Source organism: Chionomys nivalis, chromosome 12 (assembly GCF_950005125.1).
Source record: "Chionomys nivalis chromosome 12, mChiNiv1.1, whole genome shotgun sequence".
NCBI classification, from domain to species: Eukaryota; Metazoa; Chordata; class Mammalia; order Rodentia; family Cricetidae; genus Chionomys; species Chionomys nivalis.
The window spans coordinates 52,979,826-53,005,240 of record NC_080097.1 but is presented as its reverse complement, the minus strand read 5'-3'; the positions used below and the strand labels follow the sequence as shown (position 1 = coordinate 53,005,240).

The 25,415-nt window shown below is 44.9% G+C and overlaps 1 protein-coding gene across 3 annotated transcripts in view; it reads right to left on the bottom strand.

Annotated features, from left to right (window-relative positions):
- Atp8a2 (ATPase phospholipid transporting 8A2) overlaps window positions 1-25,415 on the bottom strand; it is a 568,530-nt gene that overhangs the window by 471,878 nt on the left and 71,237 nt on the right. For all 3 annotated transcript variants that reach the window (XM_057785806.1, XM_057785804.1, XM_057785805.1), the window contains exon 2: window positions 6,972-7,116. In XM_057785806.1, the coding sequence (XP_057641789.1) occupies window positions 6,972-7,072 (101 nt within the window). In that variant the 5' untranslated portion in view covers window positions 7,073-7,116. The remainder of the gene's footprint in view (window positions 1-6,971; window positions 7,117-25,415) is intronic.

Here is a 25,415-nt window from a genome sequence, read left to right as displayed (position 1 = left end):
AAATCAGATAACACTTTAATTACCAGACTTCCCTGTCAATTCTTTGCTGTTAGTGTATACAAAAATAAATGTTCCTGATCTATTATGATGTTCCTACTTGTTGGGTCTCATGAGGCCTGGACATGAGGCCCATTGTAATTTCCTAAGCCTAACTTGAGTTTGGTGAGGCCTAGTGTAACTTCCTGAGCCTAGCTAGAGTTTGGAAACCTGTCTCTGACTATCTGACCTAGGTCCATCTCCGCCTAGCCACCACTAACATGGCAGAGTATTATTAGCCCTTGTTCCTTGCTCTGTCTCAGTCCATCCTAAGCTTCTCCACTCCCCCCCCCATCTCGTCTATATAAGCCTACATCTGCCTAATACCATTAAACAAGATCCCAACTCAGTGTGTATGTTTCTCCCCAGTGGCTAAGGGGGGAGGTCTGGGTCATTCAAAACTTACCATCCAGCTCAGCCCCAGGGAGAGTCTGGCAAGTTCGGCCCTGCCCCGCTCTTTCTGCCAGAGAACCCGGCACCTACTCAAGAAACCTTCTGATTTGGAGATTAACCAAGAATATGTGACTCTCAAGTAAGAACAGCAGAGACAGAGATGAGACCTCCAGGGGGCCTGAAGATGTGTTCAACATAAGCAATGAATCAATGAGTTATTTTATCTTCCACAAACTCAGTGAGTACAGCTGTCCCCGGTCAGAAGCACATAAGCTTTGCGATTTATTTGTTTATTTGCACGTGTGTGTGTGTGTGTGTGTGTGTGTGTGTGTGTGTATACACATGACACATGTGGAGGCCAGAGGCTGGGTGTCAACTTCAATCACTGTTTTTTGACACATACATCTCATTAAACCTGGAGTTCACTTTTTGGCCAGACTAGCTGGCCAGCAAACCCTGGGACCCTCTTGTTTCTGCCTCCCCACCACCGGAATATTGAACACCAACACTCATATATGCATACCCATATGCCCACAGACGCCAGGAGTGTAGGATTCCCTGGAGCTGGAGTTACTGACAGGTGCAAGTCCCCCTGATGTGGGTGCTGAGAACAAAACTCGGGTTCTCCGCTCTTAGCCACCGAGTCATCTTTCTCTCTCACAAACCTGACTCTACGTGAGTGCTACGGACCCCATCTCAGTCAGTGAGCACTGAGATAAGTGAGTCATAGCCCCTGTGTGTTTGTTTTTGAGACACCTTGTGTAGCCCAGACTGGCCTGTGTCTGCTACACGCCTGAGGATGACCTTCAATGGATCCTCCCACCAGCACCGCCTGGATGCTGAGATTACAGCCATGCAGCACCACGCCAGGTTTGTTCCACGCAGAAGACCTAACCTCTGTGCCTGCTTGGCAAACTCTAGAAGGATCTGCACCCCCGACTCCTTTAAATAATAATCTTTTGGAAATCAACAAAAGAATTAAAAAGATTTTGGTAGTATTTCCCTACTAAATAATAAGCAGGTTTAACAGAAACCAGATTCTGACTAAATTTTGTAGCTTAAAAATTTAGAGAATTCTTTATCTTCATAGCACCCAGTGTCACTGGCTCTAGTACCATACACACTTACCATCTGCACCACAGTGTACCTACAAGTGGACCACTAAAGGTTACTATGTTCTCTCCATCTCTTATGACAAGCATACTCTCTGTGACATTTAGGTCCCAGCATATGGGTTAAACACCCCTCACCAAAATAGCTATTTCTGATCTGGCTTGCTCACTTGTTTTTTTTTTTTTTATTTGTTCTGTTTTGTCTTTCTTGGACTTGGGAATATCAGCATAGACACAATGAGATTTTTCTGAGTCTAAACATAGAATCTATTTGTGTCTCACATGTATCGCATGCTTTGGAACCCGCCAGTAACTGTACTGGATATCTTTGCTGTGCCTATGTGTAGATGGTGATCCACCAGATGAGGTTACATGTAGAATTTTCTATTTCTGATATCATGTCAATTCTTAAAAAGTTTCAAATTTTTGAGAAGTTTTTATTTTTATTTCATTTTGGATTCTCAAATTAGGAATGCCTAACCTGCTTTTTAAAAATGATGATCCTATATACACCCAGCACCCAGTGCTCAGTTCTTCTCTCTAGACAGATGAGACTCTATTTTAAACTTACATTGGCAAAGACAGCAATATATTTACATTAAATAGAAAGCAATTTTCCCCTAAGACAAAGCAGCCTGATGAAACACGCTAATCTGACAAAGCTCACCTGCCCTCCTGCAGAATGCTGCTCACTGAAACACCCACCTGAAATGAATGAGTCACTCCAAACCCAAATGAAGTAACTAGAACTTTCACTGAAGATCTGACTCTGACATGAAAACTCCTTACAGCTTAGAAAGCCAGAATTCCAGATGACACACATTAATAGCCACAGAGAAAGAAGACATGGTGCTGACTGTGGGGCACGAACATTGTTCATCATTCCTTTGGAAAAATCATGCCAAGACATATAAAACTTAAGAGCTATCATCACATCCCTCTACAGAGCAAGTTTTCGTTACGCTTTAATTTAAATAAACTACACAAGAGGATGTGGTACCATTCATGGGAAATGCCTGACACAGGGGAACATAAAGTAGATTAGTGGTTATTTAGGTGTGGAGGGCGAGGGAAGAGGCAGAGGGGAGACAGAAGGATGACAGATAGATGATACAGTGAGGAAGAAGGATGATTGACAGGTGATGGTACAGGGAGAGAGAAGGCTGACTGACAGATGGTACAGTTTCTTCTTCAAGTGGCATAAATGGTCTAAATTTTACAATTACAATGGTTACACAATTCCATAATTAAACAAAAACATCACCGAGCTATAACTTTAGGTGTCTCAAGTATGCACGTAAATGTGTAAAGGAGATGAGAGTGTACGCCAGAGAAAGGAGATCTTGTTGGGTGCACAGTCCTCCCTAAGTATAAGAACACTGAAACGTCCCATCGATTACCATCCACTTCTTTTTGTTTGTTTTGATTTGTTTGGTTTTGAGACAGGGTCTCAATATGTAGCCCTGGTTGTCCCAGACATCACTATGAAGATCAGGCTGGCCTCAAACTCACAGAGATCCACCTGCTTCTGCCTCCTAAGTGCTGGGATCAAGGGCGTACGTCACCATGCCCAGCTTGACCATTAATTTCTACACAATGACGAAAATCATTGTCCTCTTAGGTGAGACCCAGGCCTAGGAGAAAGGTGCTGCTTCAAAGCTGACCACCATGGTGACGATGCTGATTCCCTGGCTTCCTGGTGGAAAAACGTCAGCAAGCAGCAGATCAGATACGACATCGGTGCTGAGTCCAAGACTCGCACACACATGACACAGCTCTCGGGACTAAACTGATTGACCAAAATTTAGAATTTCCATGTAGGGCATCCCCCAGGAGTGTAGGGTCAACCAGATATGACTGCTCACTCGTTCTCCAAGCCATCCTCCAGGTCAAGCCTCTCCCTTGAGTCCCACCAGTTCCGATGCTGAAGTGCAGCACATCATCTTTCACGCACTTCCCCAGATGCTCACCAGCCCCCTTCCTCCCTGTCTTTAAATACAACCTTGTCAAGCACCTGAAAAATCAAGTACAGAGTAATTCTCAGCCAGAAAGGGCTTGGTGTGGGGGAGTCAAAGAACCCTGACCTGGAGAAGGCAGGCTTCGAAAAGACACCCCAGTCAATGGACCATTAGGATCCTCAGCTGCCCCTGGGATCTTTTCTTTCCAAAAAGCTTAAAATAGAGACAACATGCCTAGATGTGTAGCATTGCTTAGAGTGTGTAAGGCAAGTTCCGTCCCCAGCATGAGGGGGAGAGGGTGGTCTGAGAAAACACCCTCCCCGGTTCTTGCCCATGAAAAAAGTATCAACCTTTTTACATGGAAAATTATATGAAGAAAAAGAACTTTTTAGCAATTCCCTTTTATGAAAACATTCCCTTGAATAGCTTAGTTTTTAAAAAAAAAATCAATGTTTTGTAGAGTTGACTTTAGCATCACTGAAGTGCCCCAGTTCCATACCTCAGTGTTTTGTAAAAGCTGAAACTCTAAGGTCAAGCTTTGTAATCAGTTCCTAACGAATTACAAGTCATTGACAACCATTAGTGATTCTATTAATAACACCAATTAAACACAGAAGCTCAAGGACCGCACTGTAAAGTTCTTAGCCTAGGTCGGATAAGCCACAAAGTCAGAAATTGACATTTTAATACTTAGTATGATACATTTAAATGAATCCAACCATACAGTTGTACAGCTGATACATGCCTTCTTTATTCCTAGCCAATTCAATACACACACTTATTCCAAACCCTTCTTGGATAAAAAGAACAAATGAAACTATCGTGTAACCCGTTGGAATCCCTCTAAGGCTAAAACCAGCCCTGACGGAGACAAGTATTGAGGCCCCATTGCTCTTAAATGTTTGCCTCCGCTCCTAGTTCACTTTCCATTGCTGTGATAAGCACAAAACCTCAGCAACGTGGGGGCAAAAGGCTTATTTCAGTCTAAGGTCTTCAGGCCATCATGATGGGAAGTCAGAGAAGGAGCTTAAGGCAGGAGCTGAAGTGGAGGCCATGGAGGAGTGCGGCTTACTGGCTTGCTCTCCATGGCTCCTCTGTCTGATTCTTACACACCCAAGTACTACCTGTCCAGAGATGATACTATCCAAGTGGGCTGGGCTCACCAACATTAACCATTAATCAAGAAAATGTCCCCTGTGGACTTGCCTACAGGCCATCTAATGGAGTCATTTTCTCAACTGAGGGTCCCTCTTTCCAGGTGACCCTTGCTTGTGTCAAGTTGACTAGAAACTAAACAACATATCTCCTATAGAAACTAGGGATGGGGTGGGGGGATTCCTATTTTGTCACTGTTTCAAATCACCACAGAGATACCAAAGTTGGTGGAAAATGCAAAAATACATTTTGAAAAGGACTAAAGTTTTTTTCTTAAAGTGATGCTCCAATCTAATCTCCTCGCATGATATTTAACTTTAAAAAAAAAATGACCTTAGTGGTTTTTGCAAGGAACTCAAAAGAAATATGAAAGGCGTGCAGATTTGGCACTACATGGCCAATGCCAGGATCCAGTGACTTTTCATGTATTCAGAGTGACACAGCCATCATTCCAGGCTACACGGCAGTCACTCTGTATCTCCCGTACCGTCACCTTCCTTCACCAGCCTCAGGAGCCACTAACAGACCTCGAGATGCATCTCTCTTTTAGGTATTTCACATAAATCAGTTCATACAAATTGAGGCTTTTCATGGCTTGTTCTCTCATTTAATAACTTTTAAGTTTTATCCATGTTGTAACATTTTATAGCCAGACGATATTCCATTGTGTGGCTTGCCCACACTTCACAGACTCATCCAAATGAAGACGTGTGTGTGTGTGTGTGTGTGTGTGTGTGTGTGTGTGTGTGTGTTGGCCACCATAGTCCTGCTACTATGAGCATCTGTGTGCAAGTGTTTGTGAGGACCTCTGTTTCCACGTGTGTTATCTATGTATGTAGTCTTGGAATTGCTGGCTCTTGTGCTAACTTTACCCTGATCCTTTTGAAGACATGCCAACCCGCTTTCCACAGCAGCAGCCCATCTCTCATTCTTACTGACAACGTATGAGGCTCCAGTTTCCCCTCTATTATTTTATTACAGTGACCCTGATTTGTAAAACTACAATGGGCTGTTTGTAATATCTGTAATGTTCCATATTTCAAAACAAGTCTACGTATTCAGGAATGAAGACTCAGATAGCCTAAGCATCACTTTTTAAATATAAAATGTGTTCAAAGGGCATTCTTGAAACACAAAATAAAGCCACACAACCTGACGCTCCTTTTATAGAATATTTTTGATTGTGAGCCTAGTCTTTGATGGTTGAGACATTCCTCCAACCCTCCCTTAATAAAATGAATGCACATAGGTGTGTTGTTATTCTTTCCCAAATCTTATCCAGCTATAGAAACGACCAACAAACAGACCTTGCCGCAAGCTAGGCAGCCAGTGTGGCATTACTGGGGTAGTGTAATAGATATGTAACAATAACAAAGTTTTAGCCAAAGGGGGAGAGAGAGAGAGAGAGAGAGAGAGAGAGAGAGAGAGAGAGAGAGAGAGAGAGATTATGGTGATCTATGTAGCTCACAAAACTATCCTTGGAAATCACTCTCAGAGGTGAAGCTGGTCAAAGCCCCAAAATTCAATGACATTTCAAAGTGTGCTAACACCAAGGTAAGAAACAGTTTTTTACACAGCAGCTGGAATGTGCTTTCTGGTCAGGTGAGGGGGTTAAATTTCTAGCCTTCCCACCCAGTAGCTATTAATATATGAGCATAGTACAACATGTCACATCTCTGCACTCCAGTTTCCTGATGTGGAGCTAATGACTTGCTCCATGAGACACTGGAGATGCTGGCACTGCTAATGCCTCTAACACAGTGGCCAGCAGACAGAGAACAAACATTAAGCAGACACTAAAATGCTAAATGTTACCTTCCCATCATTTTTCTGCTGACTCTGGACAAAGTTTCCTAGCAAATAAGACCCTTGGCAAATGCAGTGAGTCCCTGGGAAATGAATGTAAGCCCCTGTGGCCTGTGGGATTCCCTGTAAAAAGCACTTCCCTACAGACGTTTCGCAAACTCCTCACGAGAGCTACGACAAAGAGAGCCATCAATGAGGTTGCATGGAAACTATGGGGATTCTTGGAAGGCAGTCCAGGCAGTGGACACCTTCACTTTTTGGCATTAGAATAACTTCTGCGGGGTCCACAGAGGGACTGGGCACAGCACTGCAAAGGGAGAGGAGACAGCAGCTGTGCTCACATGGCCCGGTGAGTGAGTAGGGGGTGTAGACCTCTGGGCTCAAGGTGGGTGCAGGAGGAAGAGATGCGAAGCGCTGGGGGAAGCAAGTAAACTAAGGGTTGGCAGGGTGATTGAAAAGCCATCCCGTGAAGGTGAGCGCTGAGCTTCCCCCCAGCTGCAGCTTCTCCTACCTGATCTGGTTGTCGCAGAATTTGTTGAGATGAGATTGGTTGAGGTAAATTATGCGGGCCGGTGCCTCTAGCTGGTCTCCAACAGACGTGGCCCGGGACATCTCATCCTCTGCCTTCTTGTAGCCCGCAGAAGAACGAACGGGTCCTGCAGAGATGAGGCGCGGGGCAGAAAACAAAACACAAAAGAAGTCAGCCTCCAGGCCCGAGGCTGCGAGCGCGCTGCAGGCGGGGACCAGCCGCAAAGGATGCTCTGGAGAGACTAGGGCTGCCTATGTACCTTGGCTGCCCCTGGAGACTAGACTGTAGCCACAACCGCCGAGGCAGCAGCGGCAGGCCCAGCCCCACCCAGCCGGGCTTTGGACCTGTGAGTCCCCACCCCTCGGTGACTTGAGACGCCCCACCTCGACCTGTGAATAGGCCCCACCCCTGGGACCCCGCCTCGCCGTGGATTTGCGGAGGTCCCGCCCCTGCCTGACGCCCTGCCCCTCCGTGGACCAGTAGAGTCCCCGCCCCTCCTCGGAAGCCCCACCCAACCTGGACTTGTGGAGAAGGTTCCCCAGGCTTCTCTAGATCTGGTCTTGCCAGAGACCTCACCCCGCCCTGGACCTTCAGCGCTGGCCCAATCCCAGCGCTCCGGTGCGTCTCGGCAACCCAGAGCGCACGCGAGGATAGAGTTGGCCGCGTTTGTAGCTTGCGGTACCCGCGCTGGCCAGGCAGTTGGGGGGCGAAGGCAGAAGGGCCACTTTAGATTGCCTGAGACCTCTCTAGCCAAGGGAGTCAGCGGTAAAGCCAGAAGACATCCACCTAGCAGAAGGACTCCACTCAGGAGCTGAGTTTTGGGCCCTAGGGAGATGCCCCACGTGCATTCATCACAGAAACGGGAGGTGAAAGCCCCTCTGTGCTGTGGCATCAGAGTCCCGAGTCAGGTGGGCAGAGCTTGCTCCCATCGCCATCCTGCAGGGTTATGCAGCTGATGTTCACAAACAAGTCAGATCGTCCCAGCGGCTCAGCTTCACCATGGCCAGCTCCGGTCCAGAGCACGAGCTCTCAATTCCTTGCTTAAGTAGTTTCCATGGCTCCCACACAAGCTTCTCTGTCTCCCAGTTCTATGAAATTGATAGCAAGCCTTGTCTCGAAGCTTTGAGTGAGCTAAATTCCCAGGCACTTTTCTTGAGGTGTATGCAGAAGGATATACACACTGCACTCATGCAAACACACACACACACACACACACACACACAACCTCTAACTCTGCAGGTGGAACTTTGTTCTCCTTAAATATTTATCCAACTAATACCCATCCTCTCTACCTAACAAACAGGTGTATATTGCACCGCATTTAAAAAGCATGCATCTTACTGGAGTAAACTTCCATTTGCTAGCTACACAGAAACCTGTTAGTGACGTGGAGAAAATCTGGAAGACTAAAGGTTGGGTTAAATCATCGTGTTAACTTGACTGTAAGGATTACAATCCTTAACAAGAGAAAAGGGAAATGAAAGGCAAAGTGAGTGTTCAAAGCTGACATGCTATCCAGATTAGTGAAGAAGGGTTAAGCCTGCAGTAGGGTAATGACTTCCTCTTTCCCAAATCCCAGAGCAACGTGGTAGGTTCAGGCTTCGGTGCTCACGCTTGGGTTCACAAGCCAAACACACCTGCTTTCTGCTCCTTCATGAATGGGTGCACCACACTCAGGCTATTTCTTACTGCAGGACCAATCCCCTCACCTTTTCCCCTTTTACCACCCGCTTTCTAGGGTCTGCCCTGGCCAGAAGACACTGCCAAGACCTCTCATTGCAGAGAGGGGATAGCAGGAAACAAGAATGTCTACTTTCATCCTAACTACACCATCGCCTCTGCTTCCTGGATTTCAATCAAGGAAGAATGGGCTTTGTTTTGTTTTGATTATTTTCCTCTCTTCTCTGCAGGCTAGGAACAGAGCCCAGGGCCTTGTGAGTGCTCTATCACTGAACCCTACCCCAGCCAGGCTGCATTTTAAAGCACCCGCTACTTTCAGACAGATGGAGAATATTTTTGTGACTAGTTGGTAGAAAAGGACAGTTTGTCTCCCTGCCACTTAACCTGTGTTGTTTTCCGTCTCAGTGTTCATTACATCACCTGATAGTATTTATTGGCGATGTTTTCTCAGACCCAACAGCCCAAGCTCCAGGACAGCAGGGATCTGTTTTGTCTACTACAGTCACCTGAATGAGACTCCCAGAGTTCCACAGCCTGTCAAGTGATGGGAACCCATAAAGGATGGCTTTGAGTTTCCCAGATAGACCTACGTGATAGGAACAGAGGAGGAAAGACCTACCATTAGCGTGGATCAAACAGTCCGTTGCCAGGACTGCACTCACTTAGTGGCTCTCCATTCCTCTAAGCATCAATTCCATGAAACCCATATCACCAAGGGAACGCCCACTGTTTCCTACTTTGTGGACCACATAGTTCCCGATTCTGCACTGCTTTGTAAGTGATACCCATAAGCAGCCACACCTGAAAAGTCAGTTAGATGCTGCTGGGATCACAAAATAGGAGGTCTCGCCTCTTGTCATAAAAAATATCAAGTAGTTTAAAGAATCAACTGACAGTCTACACCATTAGAGCTACCTAGCAGTGAGTGGCAGCTTCAACCAAGTTACTAAGACTGGGATTGAAGGGTGAGCGAGGCCAGAGGTCATGACTTTGTGCTTTGATTGGAAAAGTGGTTGGAAGATATAAGACCCTTACAGTCTGGACATGGACCCTTACGTTAGGAAAGAGGAGGGCATTGTGGATGAAAGCCCAATTGAATAATAAGTAGACAAAAGTTGTATTGGGGGCCAACTGAAAAATAAATCTGTGTTGAGGGTTCAAAGTGAGGAAGAGCAGAAAAGAAACTCTGGGAATAGACTGTGGGCAGACTGCAGATGACATGCAGGGTCTAGAAGGGCACAGATGATGTCTAAGCAAGAACGATGAGTATTCATCAGTGATGGACAAAGTAGCAGGAGACAGAAGTGAGCTGGCTGTACAGAGATCTGCTGTGCAGTCTAGCTGCAAGCCAGTAAGTGCATGGCTTGAGTGAAGAATGAAAAACATCCCAGGAGGAAATGGTAAGACTGTCTTCTGAGAGGGGGAAACTGGCTGTGTGGGTTGTAAGGGGAGAGAATGAGTTACCTAAGGTTTAAAGCTGACTGGGAGAAGACAGAAACAACACAGCAATGGCCAGCAGTTAAGAGTGCGCATTACTCTTAGAGAGGACTCAAGTTCGGTTCCTAGCACCCTGGTTAGGTGGCTCAAAATGGCCTGTAAATCCAGTTTTAGGCAACTTGATACTTTTGGTCTACATGGGCACTTGCAAGCATGCGACATATTTACGCACACATAGGCATGATTAAAAATAATCAAAGAATGAGAACAATATTTTGCGCAACATTTACAATCTGATAAGTACTAATAATGGCAAAAGATTATTGACACAAATAAGAGGTAAAAGAACAAGACTGACATTGAATTTTCCCAAGTTCCTAGCATGCCACAATGCTAATCTTTCTTTACCCACTAGAGCCAGACTGTGAGATTTTAGTCTATGAAGAAACAGTCAAGAGTTCCCTAATGCCAAGATTCGGATAAATTCTTCTACCGCCATGACCTCATCTTGACCTACCCCTGAGCTGGAAGATACGTTTTCAAAAGAACACAAATTTGTATTGCCTAAGGGGAACACTGTGCCATATATAGCAGAGCCCATTATGGTGAAGGTTTCAAATTTGGACTCCTGAGACAAACCCTGAGTTAATGCATTTTGCAGATACCACCGCACAAAAGCCAAGTGTATGCTTATAACTCCCCCAAATAAACAGGCACAATGTTAGCAGATAGAAGGGGGTCAATAAATACTTGGTAGATGAGAAAGAAGCCAAGGGAAGGGAAAGGATTAAGAGAACAATACTAGGCGAATTGACAAGCGCCCAGTTTGCACCCACAGAAGATGACAATCACAGAGGACCACCAGCAGAGGACAATCGATGGCCAATGCTTTGAAGAACTCACCTTGCCTAACCCTGAACAGTGGCTACCACATCAGCAGCAGTCGTAAGTTTATGATCGATGAATGTATCTAAACCTAATGGATCAGATACCTCCTGAAGGCACCTATCCATCATGGAACCATGGACTTCTTCCTTTTCAGGACATTGAACCCTTCTCCTCTCAGGGACAAGTCAGGCACCAGCAGCCACATCGTGCTGGGCAAGTCTGTGGACTTAGTGCAGTTCTTTGGACTGATGATGGCTAAATGCTCCAAGGGGAGCCACAGTGAATCAGCTGGCATGGGAACCAGGAAGGATGGTCTCTGCCCGTGGCTGACCTGTGGGCATACTCTGGCAGGTCTGAAGGCTTCTCCTGCCCACGAAAGGGACCAGGAGACAGAGGAAGAGTTTCCTTAGAAATAAATATGAAGCAGCTGAGTTCCCCACTGCATCCCAGCCATGTTGAGGTCTTTGGTTTCCATGAGCAACACCCTGATCATTCCATTCATTACTCATAACCAGGTATGGCAACTAATGCATGAAAGAGCCCACAGAGAACTTATGTTACCCTATAAGACAGGAGAGCAAGGAAAGTGAGCCAGAAAGAGCGAACTGCTATTCACTTATAGTTCACTCTCAAGTGTTCTAGATGTCTCAGACATAGGGCTCAGTAGATTAGTGGTTCTCAACCTTCTGATGCTATTGTCCTTTATTACAGTTCATGATATGGTGACCCCCCCAACCGTAAAATTATTCCACTGCTACTCCATAAGTGTAATTTTGCTACTGTTATGAATCACAATGTAAATATCTGATAAGCAGGACATCTGATATATGACCCCCAAAGGGGTCATGACCCACAGGTTGAGAACCACTGCATTAGATGTTAACGCTCAGACCTAGAGATGCTAGGTCCCAAGAAGAAAGTCTCCATGACAACATTCCAGCTTCTTGTGTGAACGAACCCTTAAGTAGTTGGAAGGTAACTGAGAGATGAGACACAGTATCTGAACCAGTGATCATGGATGAGGCAATGAGTGGAGAGAAGAAATGAGCAGGGGGGAGCTGGCTACTGTAGATACACTAGTGACTCCAAGCTCCAAGGGCACTGGACAGACGGGGATACCCAACGAGCTGCTATAGCTTCTCCAGGCAGCCCTGCCCATCTGTAACTCTCCTCTCAGCTCTGGCTCCTCTGTCCATCTCTTTCCCCACGCTAGTGGAAGGTGGCATCCACATGTGGTGGGAGAGCATTCACTTCAGGGACTCACACATCCCATAGTGTTTCACTCACATGTAACGCATGGGTGACGGCAAGACTGTGGTGCTCACTAGTTAGGAAGCAGGACCACAGACCTCCCCCTGCGACGTAAGCAGCTAGAGGGGAGGAGGACGGCTCACTCTGGCCATCTCAGAAGCTAACTGCTTGGAAACCATGCTTTAACAAAGTGAAAATTCCTAGTAAGATTTAACATTTCTCCCCAATACAAATCAGAATAATAAATATCTTGCACCTATTTATTATTTGATTACTTAAGACTATGTAGCATTATGAATAATATTAGCATAATAAGCTAAACAGATCCAGGCAGTTAAAGACTTTTAAGTAAGGAATTAAATGCAAAATGGAAGTTAGCATAGCTAAAGTATTACAAAGTGTTTCATTGATGTAAGGAACATTTTGGGAGGAGACCCTTCTTTCCAAACCACAGTATTTTTCCCTAACATAATCAGTCAGTATGTCCACAGTTCCAAACAATGCCCAAGACTTACCTAATAAAGCAACCCCTGTGATAAAGTCTTACCATCTCAAAGTAGGGATCTGGAGAAAGAATCAGCCTAGTTCTCCTTACTCAAACTGTCTTATAGTCTGTAACTAGCTCTGAAAGTCTTGTGGAAGGAGAGGAAACAGAAGTAGAATCAGACCCGGCTTGTATGGTAGAGAATTCATCTGGGTATAGCATGGTGGACGTTCCTATGATCCAAAAGACTAGTGCAAGACTTGAGTTTAAAGCCAGCCTACACACCAAAAACAGAGAGATGACAAAAAAGAACCCATCTGGTATGTATTTTGGGGTCCCAAGGGGGAATATTTGAAACCATTGGAACTTGCTGAGTGACAGAAACATAGGAGCCCTTACTATTCATGGTGGGTATGTTCATCCCCTCTTGAATTTATGTTAAGAAGAGGGCCAGAGGTGGGCCTCTAGTTTTAGATGTATCTAGGCAATGTAAGTAATGCCAGCCACGTGATGAGAAGTTCAAGACCCTGAATCAGGTCTATCAGCCCAACATCCCAAAGTGTAATGCAGGCAGAGACTGAGCTCTATCACACAGTCAATGATCCCACTGAGAACATGGACATAGTGAAACCAAAAGCCACTCTGGATACCAAAGTTCAGGCTAACCACACAGGTTGGTGGTTCATATTAATGTGGAGACAAGTGGACATATTACACCTCAGACTTGGGGTCCCCCACAGTGTATCCCTACCACCTCTAATGGTGGGTGGTCCCGAGTTACCCTTTATAATAAACTCATTACAAGTGTACTATGTTCCTGAAATCTCTGAAGGCTTCATGAAAACTTATCATCTATATTCGGTTGGTCAGAACTGCTGGAAGTCTGGGAGCCTCAGTTCGGGGCTGGTGTCACCAGGGAGTGCAGGCTTTGGTGTCTGTGTCCTCATCCTGTGACAATGACTTAATTCTGGCCAGTCATAGCCGTGTTATAACCATGAACTCTTTTTATCTTTGTGTGTGGAGGTGGAAATGTGAGTGTGTGTGTGTGTGTGTTATAGGTGCACACTTGGGTTGGTGTGCACAGGCGCACACAAGTGCTGAGGCTAGAGATCAATATCAGGTCACTTCTTCACACAATCTCCACCGTATCTTTTAGACAGAAACTTTGATTGGACCAGAAGCTTATCATTCAATTAGGTAACTAGCCAATTAGCTCCTGAAATGTTCCTGTCTCCACCCCTGAGCTCTGAGACTACAGAATTACATCTTAACTTGTGGCTTTTCTGTGGGAATTAGTGATCCAAATTCAGGTCCCGATTCTCATACAACAAGTCTTTTAGCAGCTAAGCCATGGCCCCTACAATTGTGAACTCTTGATGATGAACTCACAAGCGAAGCCTTCTTAACAATCACAAAACACCTTAGAACATAGGGAAGACAGGACTAACAGCCAGCTTTGCAGGAACTTGAGTCCTGGTCCCCTTTCGCAGGCTCACGCTACCCTTGTGAGCCTAGCTAAGCAGCTGCCTGCTGAGCCCTGGTTTCCTCATCCACAAAATTGAAATCGATTATAGAAATCAAAGGTTGATGACTGTTTTTGAAAAGTGCAAGTCAGTAAATATTTCAAGCTTTGTGGGCCATGTGTGGCCTCTCGTATTCCTTCCCCTCCTCCCACATCCTCTTCTCTTCCTTTGTTTTTGAGCACAAACGTCTTTAAATTTTTTTTCTTATTGTGTATTTCTTCAGAGTTTCCCAAATGCCCTTGCGTTAAAGGCTTGGCCACCAACAGCGGAATTATTGGAAGGTGCTTTAACCTACTGGTGGGAAGGCCTAACGAAAGGGAGTTGAGTGGCTGGAAGGGACATGGGGACTCAGGTCTCTCCCATCCTGCCTTTCCCTCCCAGTCACCATCAATTGAGTTTCTTCTTCCATCATGGGCTCCCTCCATGATGCTTACTAACAGCCTTACTGCTGGACCAGAGTCCACAGGACCAAGCGACCATGAACTGAAATTTCTGAATACCTAGGCCAAAATAACTTCTGCCTACACTGTTTACCCGGACATCTTGTTACAGTGTTGGAATGGGAACTGATACCCTTTTACCTCATAGCTCAGCTTGCGCCTCCAAGCCACAGTTTGCTAAGCACTTACATAAGCAGATTTTTTTTTTCAGTTAGATTCTACCCCAGCTCCACCTCCAAGAAATAATAGCTTGAATTTCTATTACCACACACTTCTAGCAGAAGTGGCTCTTCGGACTTTTATAATGAGGGATAAGAAGTTGATGTCTTCCCTTACTTGAAAAGCATACAAGGGTGGCTCTCCCTGTGTCTCCAGGCACACTTCCCCACTAGGGAAGCATTCCCATGGCTGGTTACAGAGGCATGCACATGCACACAAACAGACACGCATGCACATACACACACACACACCTCCTCAAAGTTTCAGGCTCAGCTCTGGCTTCCACACCGTACTGACAAAGGCACACAGCAGCAGCTCTGGTGCCAGGGAGCACTGGGGCTGATGAGCTCTCCTAATCAAGCAGACACAATGGAAATGCTGGGCAAATTCAAAACGTGGTTATTTTTGCCTTGGCAGACACGTTTCAGAGGCTCTTCAAGACCCCACTCTGCACAGACTGTTTCTCTCCCAATATAGCCGACATGATCCACTCCTACCAAGAGTTCCAGAGCCCAGAGCACAAAGGGAAGATGACAGTGATGGGTCAGGGCTTCTTATTTCTGTCAACACTTACTGGATTCTTTTCTCTTTTTTCCACAGGAACAAAGAAAATGCGGCAGAAGTAATTGCCTGTGGACTGTTTATGACTTGAAATATTGTGGACGCTGGATTCACTCGGTTATTAAATACCTCCTACATGTGAGGCGTTCTGGTAGGCAGTGGGAGGAAGAAACACAAGCTGAAGGCACAGCTTTCTCTCAACTCGACACAAACTAGAGTCACTAGGGAAGAGGGGCCCTCAATCAAGGAACTGCTTCCATCAGAGAGTCCTCTGAGTATGTCTGTGGGTCATTTCCTTGATTAATGATTGACGTGTGAGGTCCCAGTCTACTGTGGGCGGTGCCATTTTGGGGCAGATGGGCCTGGGATGTACGAGAAAGTTAGCTAAGCAAGCCAGTAAACAGTGTTCTTCCATGGCTCTTGCTTCTGGTCCTGCTTAAGTTCCTGCCTTGACTTCCCTCAGTGATAGACCTGGGCTGAGACAGGTAAGCCAAAGAAACCTTTTCCTTCATGGTGTTCGTCATGTCAGAGAACCAAACTGTGACACCTTGGTTTTCAATAAGACTTGCAGTACAGGGTCCCGTCCCCAAAGCCAGTTCTGTGTCTTCTGCTAACTCATCCTGTGAAGATAAATGTGCTTTTCTGGAAATGTATTCCATAGATAACCCAAACTTTTAAAAAAAATCTATTTTTCATATCCTCAATTAAGAAGACTTTTTCTTTTTATAGTCCAGGCTGGGTTAGCTAAGGATTAAATACAAGTGTGGTCACTTTTTATAGCAATCCCCTCTGTTAGGCGAGATTCTCCACTGCTCCTGGGACCTCAAGTCTGGGATACAGGCATGGGTAACAGCTTTCAAGCCCACTGAGACTCTCACAGGGACAAATCATCACCTGCTGCTGATACAGAAGGCTGGGTCCAAGATATTCCTCTCTGCTTTAGACACCAGAGTCTACTAATGCTTAAGCCCCTTCCACAACGGCATAACATCTGAACAACACCCACGCCCATCCTCTCACTCGCCTCCAGATCCTGCATCATGCCTGACACAGCCTAAATGCATACGGACACTGTGTCATGCTTCTTGGTTATCTTCTTGACAGTCGTTGTTGTTTTTAATACACATTTCCTATCCACAGTTGGCTGAACACTCAGATATGGACTCTGCCAGCATAGAGCACCAACTCCAGTTTCCAAGTTTATCCCATGAGAAGAGGGAACTCCTTGCTGTCACGCATGTCACCATTTCAACCTCCTTTCACAGAAACATCGTTCCATTTCTGACTTCAGCTTTTGACACGTGCTCCAGGAGGCAGAGCTCATGGTCACACCAGCCATGTGCCTCCTCATGGGACATGGAAGACATCTAGTAGACAAGCTGAGGGCTCGAGTCAAGTAAACACAGGAACCTCACCTTAACCCTTAACTGGGCACAAGAAGATGCAACTCCTCAAATTCTATGCAGCTACTCTGACCACCTCCCTCTCCCAAGACAGCTGGGGAAACGAAAACGTCTGGTTGCTCAGAGCTTACGCTATTGGGAAAGTTTATGTGAGCCACTTTCAGTGTGTCTGATGAACGATGCTCTGGCTCCACTTCATTTCTCTTGTGTGGCTCCTTTAAATGACCCAGTGTGGATGCTGGGGAGGGACAGGGATATGGCTGGGCTCCTTAGCAGAATGCCTTCTACCTCCTCTGGCCTACAGAATGATGACCCGTTCTTCCTGCTTGAATTCACGTCTACAGCCTTTGCATGGTCTGTTTGGCTTTATCAAAGGCAGGAGTGTCCCCAAGTAGCTTTGCCCTACCCATGCAGACAGCAGCATCAGCCGCCTCCTGAAGTCCTCTGCTCACAGCCTCGTTAAAAGGTCCCTAGGCTCAGCAGCTGTCCAGAAAGACCCTAAACCTCCACTAGTCTGGCAGGTCAGGAGAGCAAAACCTGTTGACCCTCACGTCATCGTTAATTCTCCCCCACACCAGAGAAAGGAACCAAGACGCAATACCTGTGTTGTTTTCCTCCCCCTCCTTAACTTCTCAAAGAGTAAAGGCAGAGGCAGCTTCTCCTGCACTCTCCTGATGCCATTCTCCAAGCGAGGCGCCTCTTTCCGTGTAGAAAATGCCAAGCTCTGAACCATCCAAGCACTTTGTACGTATGCTAAAGACTGGGAGATTCACAGGTGGCTCAAAACCAAAGGTTGCTCTTCCATGCCCCTGTGCTTCTTGAGATGGTTTTTCTTCCCCGGGGAGATGGAGGCTCCAAGTCCGTGGAAGTCAGATGTCAGGCACAAGGCAAAGGCAGATTCATTTTCTTAACTATCACTTAAGACACCCCAGCTTGCCGTGCGTGGAGGCTCATCCTCACTGGTCACAGGAGCCCAGTATCTGCTTCCATCAGCGATCTTAGTGCAATTTCAGAATGTATGTAGTAGTCAGATATTAGCAAGTCAGCGGAGGCCAGCTCGTCGCCCCCATCCTCAGCGCCCTGGCAAAACACACTTCCCCCAGTATTCTGGATTTTCCCGACTCTCTTGCCGATTTGACATTTTGCGTATCACATTTTCTTCCCAGACACAGAAGTGAGAATGCTTAAATATAGGAATACCTGTTAAGGCAAAGGCAGAAGGAGTGTCTGGCTCAAATATTCTCAGCCCATTCAGCACTGTCAGACCAACCAAGTTTGCCATGTCACAGAGGGGCCACTTGCAATTACAACTCTAAAAAGCGCATCGGGTACGGCAGCACAGGCTTGTGACCCCAGCACTCGGTAGGTGGAATTCTAGTACAAAGCCAGGCTAGGCTACATAGGGAGTCTGAGGACGGCCTGGGCTACATAAGGAGACATGACCTCAGGAAAACAAAAATAAATGTGTGGCTTTTGTGGAGCCTATCATTATTCTAAGCATCCTTTATTTCCTGACCCATCTACTCCCTTACAGTCAATACACTCACTGTGGAGATCATTAACAATAAGGCAGCCAGTAATGAACCAGCCCAGCCAACATCCAAATTTAATTTCCTGATTTTTATGAGAGTTATTTTATGACTGTTTCAAGGAGTATCCTAAAATGACAATCAGGTTTATTATCAGCTGAATCTTTTATCATTCTGAGTTCTTGTCTGAAAATAAAAGTTTACTACTGAAGTCTATGCACTAAAGACCAAGGAAAAGAAAATGAGAGAGAGAGAGAGAAAGAGAGAGAGAGAGAGAGAGAGAGAGAGAGAGAGAAAGAGAAATTCCACAATTCCACAGGCTCACAGGCATCCAAGTTTAAACACTTTAAACCCAGAAAGCCAACCCCAACTGCTAGAGATTAGCTACCCTGGAGTCAGGAACACACAGAAGAAAACAGGATATCAGGATGCGCAAAATATTGAAGACAAGCAGTTATCCATCCATGGGAAATTCTAGGTCTTCTGTGTATCGATGTAGGAGTCAAAGTTGTGCCTGGGTACAGAAGAAAGGAACCTTGGACCCCAAGGGTGGGAACACAGGCTTGCACATCTACAGGGATGTGTCTAGAATTTCTCAAAAACACTGAAACTAGTAAGACCATTCAATCAAGCGACACCACTTCTGAAGAAAACAGACGCAAGCACACAACAGGGGCACCTGCAGGCTGAGGATTGGCACGGTGTGAGTCACAATCTGCAGGTTACAGAACCAGCCTAAGGGCTGTCCATAGCGGGATGGGCAAAGAAAATGTGACGCACATATACACCCACCATAGCGTGACTCTGCCACAGAGCAGAGCGAGGCCCTGCCGCCAGGAGGAGAGTGGATGGAAGCACAGAACATGGCCATAAGGAGAATTAATTAGCCAGGCTTAAACCAGCAAGTGTGTTTTCTCTCATATGTGGAGTCTGGGAAGAAAAGACGTAAGAGTGGAAAGGGACTATTAGAACAGGGGCTTAAAGAGGGAGTAGCAGCCATTGATCAAAGGACATCAGGTGCGGTGTATGCCACAGTGAAACCCATAATTTTGTGCAATTACCATACACTCTTAAAAATCCATTTTTTTTAAAAAAAGGCTCTTGCACTTAAAGTTCTTCTAATCTGGTGTGGAAACATGAGAGCCAGAAAACCACACAACACTGAGTACTGAGTGCCGCCCTCCGCCTGGAGTGTCTTTTCTCTCATTCTGTGCTCTGTCTGCCTACAACCCACCATCAGGACATGGCTTAGGTTTTCTCTCCTCTGAGGTCGTATGCTAATAACCCAGGCTGGGTGAGATGCCCCGGCTCCAGGTGCAGCTGATACGGTTCCAAGAAACACCTTGCTACAGCTCACACACCCACGCCACCCGTACCCACGTGGTGTGTGCAGCAACACTCATGAAATGCTAGCAAGAGGCGCTGCCAGGGATGAACGCCAGACAGTGGTCTCTTTGGCCACGGCCTGTCCTCACTCTTGAGAGGGTTCACAGCTCTACAATGCTCCCTTTGTCCGTTATCCACTCTCGCCCTTTAAGAGTGTTCCACTCTATTCTGTAAGAAATGCTTAGTGTCCACATGACTGTATCTCACACGAGGTCCTCCAGTGGGGATTGCAAGGACTGGGAAGCTGAGGGGGCACAGAAAAGATCCCACTTAGCTGTAGTCGGACTCTCTTTGCTTTTCCGTACCCTGGAAAAGTAAGGACTGCCTGTCCTTGAACCATGGGAGTCCATCGCTTTGCTCTTACAGCATTCTGTGCTGTAGGCAACAGTCCTCCTTAGAGTCCTTGTCTGCCCACTTAGCACTTGTCCTAAGCTTTTTGAGGTACTTTTTTTTATTATCAAGGTTAAATCCTGTGTATATAGTCCCAATAATTCTATTAATGTCTCATCTACTTTAAATGATCTACACAGTCAAATCACATTAGACATAACCATCAGTTTAGGTAATGTCACTTTGGGATTGGGTCTTGGAATTTTCATAGTAAAATGAGTTATTCCTATTATAATATCTTTTTTTCTGATTTCACATTTATTTTTTTCCTGATAATTTTTTATTACTTTATAAATAATACCAATCAAAATTTAGCAACCCTATTAGTCCTGGAACCTGTGTTTAACTGCTGTATTAATCCTATCTCCTTGCCTAAACAGCCAACTTACCCTCAGATGGTCCTATGATGATCTAACTACATCTATCTGGGGTCCCCTTGATGATCCTCAGACATGAAAATTGGCAAGAGTGGAAGCTCTAAACCCTTCTATGACCCTTTTGGCCATAATCAGTCATATCAACTGGACACCACCTCCTACATGATTCAAGGTCCTCAACTCCTGAAGGGGGTTCTTGGATACTGGCAGGCTTGTAGGTCGCTGGGAATGGACCCTCTTCATACTCAGCAGTGTGAGAAGCAGGAATGGAAAACCACAGGACTCTGTTTACTACTCAAAGCATAGGCTGTCCAGGTTATGACAGCCAACTCTCTCCTGCCATAGAGTCATCACCATAGTTATGCCAGTCAACTCTCTGTCACTATAACAAACACTGAGAAATACAAGGATAAAATGAGCTGGGTGGTGGTGGCACATGCTTTTAATCCCAGCCCTCGGGAGACAGGCAGGTAGGTATCTGTGAGTTCAGGGCCAGCCTGGTCCACAAAGCAAGTTCTAGGACAGTCAGGGCTATTACACAGAGAAACCCTGGCTTGAAAAATTGAAAGAAAGGGAGGAAAGAAGGAGGGAGGATGGAAGGAAGGAAAAGGAAGAAGAGCAAAGCTTGATTTTTGACTCTCACTTCCTGGCAGTTTCAGTGCTGCCTTTGTCTTGGGCCTGTAACCACATTCCCAATACGCAATAGAAATGTCTGGTAGACCTCAATGACTCCCCTCATAACCAGGACACAAGACAGAAAGAGAAAGCATTTGGGATTTGACAGACTTCAGTTGTGGCCCAATCTCTTAAAGGTTTCATTGTCTTCTAATAGCACCAAGTAGGCAACCACCCCTTTAGCACACAGACCTTTGAGGTGGCTCCAGATCCAAAGAATAGGAATAGCCTAGGTAATTCAAGCCTAGGGTAGTATCATATTTACAAACACATAATTCAAATAGGAGCAATAATGTAGAAGATGATAATGACAACTTCATCCTTTACTCGAAGAATAAGGGGACAAGAAATTCATAAAAGTTGCTAGCCATAAGCGCTTACTTTGATTCCTAATCTCTTCAGTTCACAAGACCCAGCCCATCTCTGGGTATTTTCCTATGCCAAAGATTTCCACCAAAGGCTTGAAGAAAGGATCTGGAGAAAGGGTGGTAATGATTGACAGCAGCGGAACTTCTGTGTAAGGCATAGCAGAGGGATGATGGCTGATGGCTGTGTGTTTCAAAACCAGCTAGAGGAGAGGATGCTCAATGTCCCTTGTCCAAAAGACAAGGGAATGATGTGGAGATGAAAATACCAGACAACCTGGTCTGAAAGCTATACATGGTAAACATGGTCTGTAACATGCATAACTATGTGCTTGTGTGTGTGTGTGTGTGTGTGTGTGTGATTTTTTCCACACATTGACTTTAGTTCACACCTCCTAGTCCCTGGCATGTACCATACGCTGAAATTGAACAAACATATCATTTTCCTTGTTCTGTATGGAAATATGATGACTGACCTCAGTAATAACTGACCTGAATCAGTAGTGAAGCATTTACCTTTGCAATTACTTCCAAATGTTTAGATTCATCCCTAAGCCCACATCTAATTGTCAGAGAATCCTAGCTATACCTGCACACCACATGCACACCCCGTAACTGAGAAACAGGTTCTGAACGTGACCTCCACGCTCCTCCTCCACCCTCATCTCACTCCATCACTCCACATGTTGGCACTACAGTAACTTTTTTGCTCAGCCATTCCTTGCTCTTCCCCTGAGGAGTGACAGCCAAACAGCAGCCAATAGGATTTTCGAAACGTAGACCTAAGTCAATCACTTGCCAAGCAGGCTGACAGTGTCTGAGGCACCTCGAGTGGAGAGCCAACTCCTCGTTATCTAAGTTTTATGGTAGTATAACAAAACCTCGGGTCAGGTCATTTATAATGGACAGAAATGTATTTGCCCAATAGTCCTGGATGCTGGAAACTCCCTGTCTGAAGCTACACGTGCGGCAGATCTTGCTATCCATCCCCTTACATGAAGAAATCATATGGGTCCATGAGAGCGAGTCAGGATATCAGGCTCGCCTGTGATAAAGACGCCACTCTCAGAACGATGAAGCTTTCCTACAGTGATGGCATGAAGCCACTCGCAATGGCTGGGCCCCTATAACCCAACCACCTCTCAAAGCCTATTTCTCCATGCTGCATTGGTGATGGGGGTTTCCAACACAGACTTTAGGGTCTTCATTCAAACCCCCGCCCTCAGGCTCTAATCTAAGTGCAAGACCTCTGCGCTCTCTCTCTCTCTCTCTCTCTCATACACATCGGGTTCATCCCTGCTCCCTCTGCCTACAGTGAGCTCAGCTGGGACTCCCTTCACATCTCCTGGTCTTTATTATTTGGGTCTCCAAACCCAAAGCCAATCTCCCCAAATGGAATTCTTAAAAGGAATATAATTTAACTACATGCCACACACAATTCATCATCCACACAGCCCTGAGCTAGGTAATGCATAATTCAGCCTCTTGCTGCCCCTTTGTTAGGAGGTTGCACATCTGTTGACTGCTGCTGAGAGCTAAACCCTCAGCCCTGTAATAAGTTTTCAGAACTCTATGGAAATGTCTGCACATCTGGCACAGAGGTTGTTAACACAGTCTCAGCACAGCCACCACACCATATATATATATATATATATATATATATGATATTTATTATATCTTGATTATATATAATATATAATAATATATAATATATAACTTGATTTTATATATAATATCTATTTATTATATATGTATTATATATATATAATAAAGTATAACCCACAGTTAGGACCCCAATGCATGCTCTACGAAACCTAAGACCTAAGTCCCTTAACCTTAATGACCCCAGACACTGACAGGCTACTGAGTAGAACAGAGCACAGCTAAGTAAATTGTGTAAATTTACTTACTATAATTACAAATTACGATGTGTAATTCTATAAGCAAGAAACCAATAAAGAGCCTATTAACTGAGATGGCTGTGGCCAAAGAAGGCTCAACATCACAAAGGCACTTGCTGGACTCCTGAGCCAGAGCTATCTTACTTCCTCGGGGTTTGCATGAGCCACATTTGTCAAAGTCATTCCTTCCAAGAACTCCTTGGTGTTCACACTCTTCATTCCAGCAAGGAGTGCTTCTGCATGGTCCCCTGCCGAGCCTGAATTGTGATTCCAAGGGTGCAGGCCGTCAGTGTGTCCACCATTCCTTTCTAGCCATGGAATTGCTGTCCTTCAGAATGCTAAATGCCATGTTTTCCTTGTACAAAAGTACCCACTAGACAATGAAAGCTTCTTTACCCACTGTGATGGGATAGTTTATCTTTAAATAATTGCTGTAATTGATATTTGCATCAAATTTTTTTATTGTAAAAGGTACTAAATCATAAAGATCTTCACCAGACTCACAACTGGTCAAAGAGCAGAGAACAACTGTCTGTGGAATGATCCCCTCTTCCCAAGGCTCCGCACCCCACGCTGCCAAAAGGAGGGTAGAAAGACTGTCAGAGCTAAAGTGTGGGGAGAACTGAGGTGAAGCAATGTCTTCTAGAAACAAGACCAGTATACTCATGAACTTAGCAGTTGTGGTTACCTGCACAAGACACGAGCAAGATCAAGCCAGTCAATGTTCCAGCATGAATGGAAGAGGGGAACACAGACTCCACACCTAGCTGAGAACTACTGATGGTTGTTGGCTGCTAGAGAAAAGTAGTTTTCTTTAAGGTTATGGTCCCTGGTAGGTTGTTCCAGCAGATGGCCCCAAATCCATGCACATATGGACAGCACTAATTGTATTAAGTTCCTTACCAAAAAGAGACAGACAGACAGACAGACAGACAGACAGACAGACAGACAGACACAGAAAGAACATGAAGTTGGGAAGGGAGATATAGAGGTGGGGAGATAGATCTGGAAGGAGATGGAAGCAGGAAGCTGGACATGATGAAATTTCTGGAAGAGAGGGAAGTAAACTGTGAGAGGTGGATATGAACAAATATATTATATACATGAGTAAAATTCTCAAATAATCTTTTTAAAATATTAAAGAAAAGTTTAAGTAATACTCTCATCATAGTCTTGATGCTTTGCCCCAAGTTATTTTTTGTGTAGAAATTCCCTAAATGTTGAACTTACAAAAACTATATTTCCAAGCTTCAGTCTTTTGTGCCTAAATCAGTTTCCATTGATCAAGCTAAATATTGTTTTAAATATTTGGGATCTTTTTGGAAACATGTAAATAATATAGAGTGGTGTGTCAATACTCAATATAAACAAACAGAATATCAATTTTTGATTGCACTTTTCTCAAGCATACTTAATTAACATATGGTTTGTACATATAAAAAGCAAATTATCAAATTATCAAACTATAACAGTACCAACAATTTAAACAGACCTATAACAAATAGAGAGGTCAAACAGTTATTTAAAACATTCCAATTTAAAAAGCCCAGGCTCACATGGATTGGCATTCAAAGATCTACATCCAGTCATTCTTAAACTATTCAAAAAAAATAGAAAATGAAGGAGTATTTCCAAATTCCTATAAAGCCAATATTTCTCAAATACTAAAACCAGGTAAAGATACACCAGGAAAAGAAAACTATAGCCAATATCACAATGAACATAAATGGAAAAAGTCTCAACAAAATACTTGCAAACCAATTCAGGCATATACCAAAAAGATCATGCACTACTATCAAGTTGCCTTTTCCAAGTGATGCAGGGGTAATTTACCATGCATAAGGCAACAAATGTAATCAATACTATAAATGGGTTAAAGAAAAATATGAGAAGATAATCTCAATAGGTGCTCAAAGG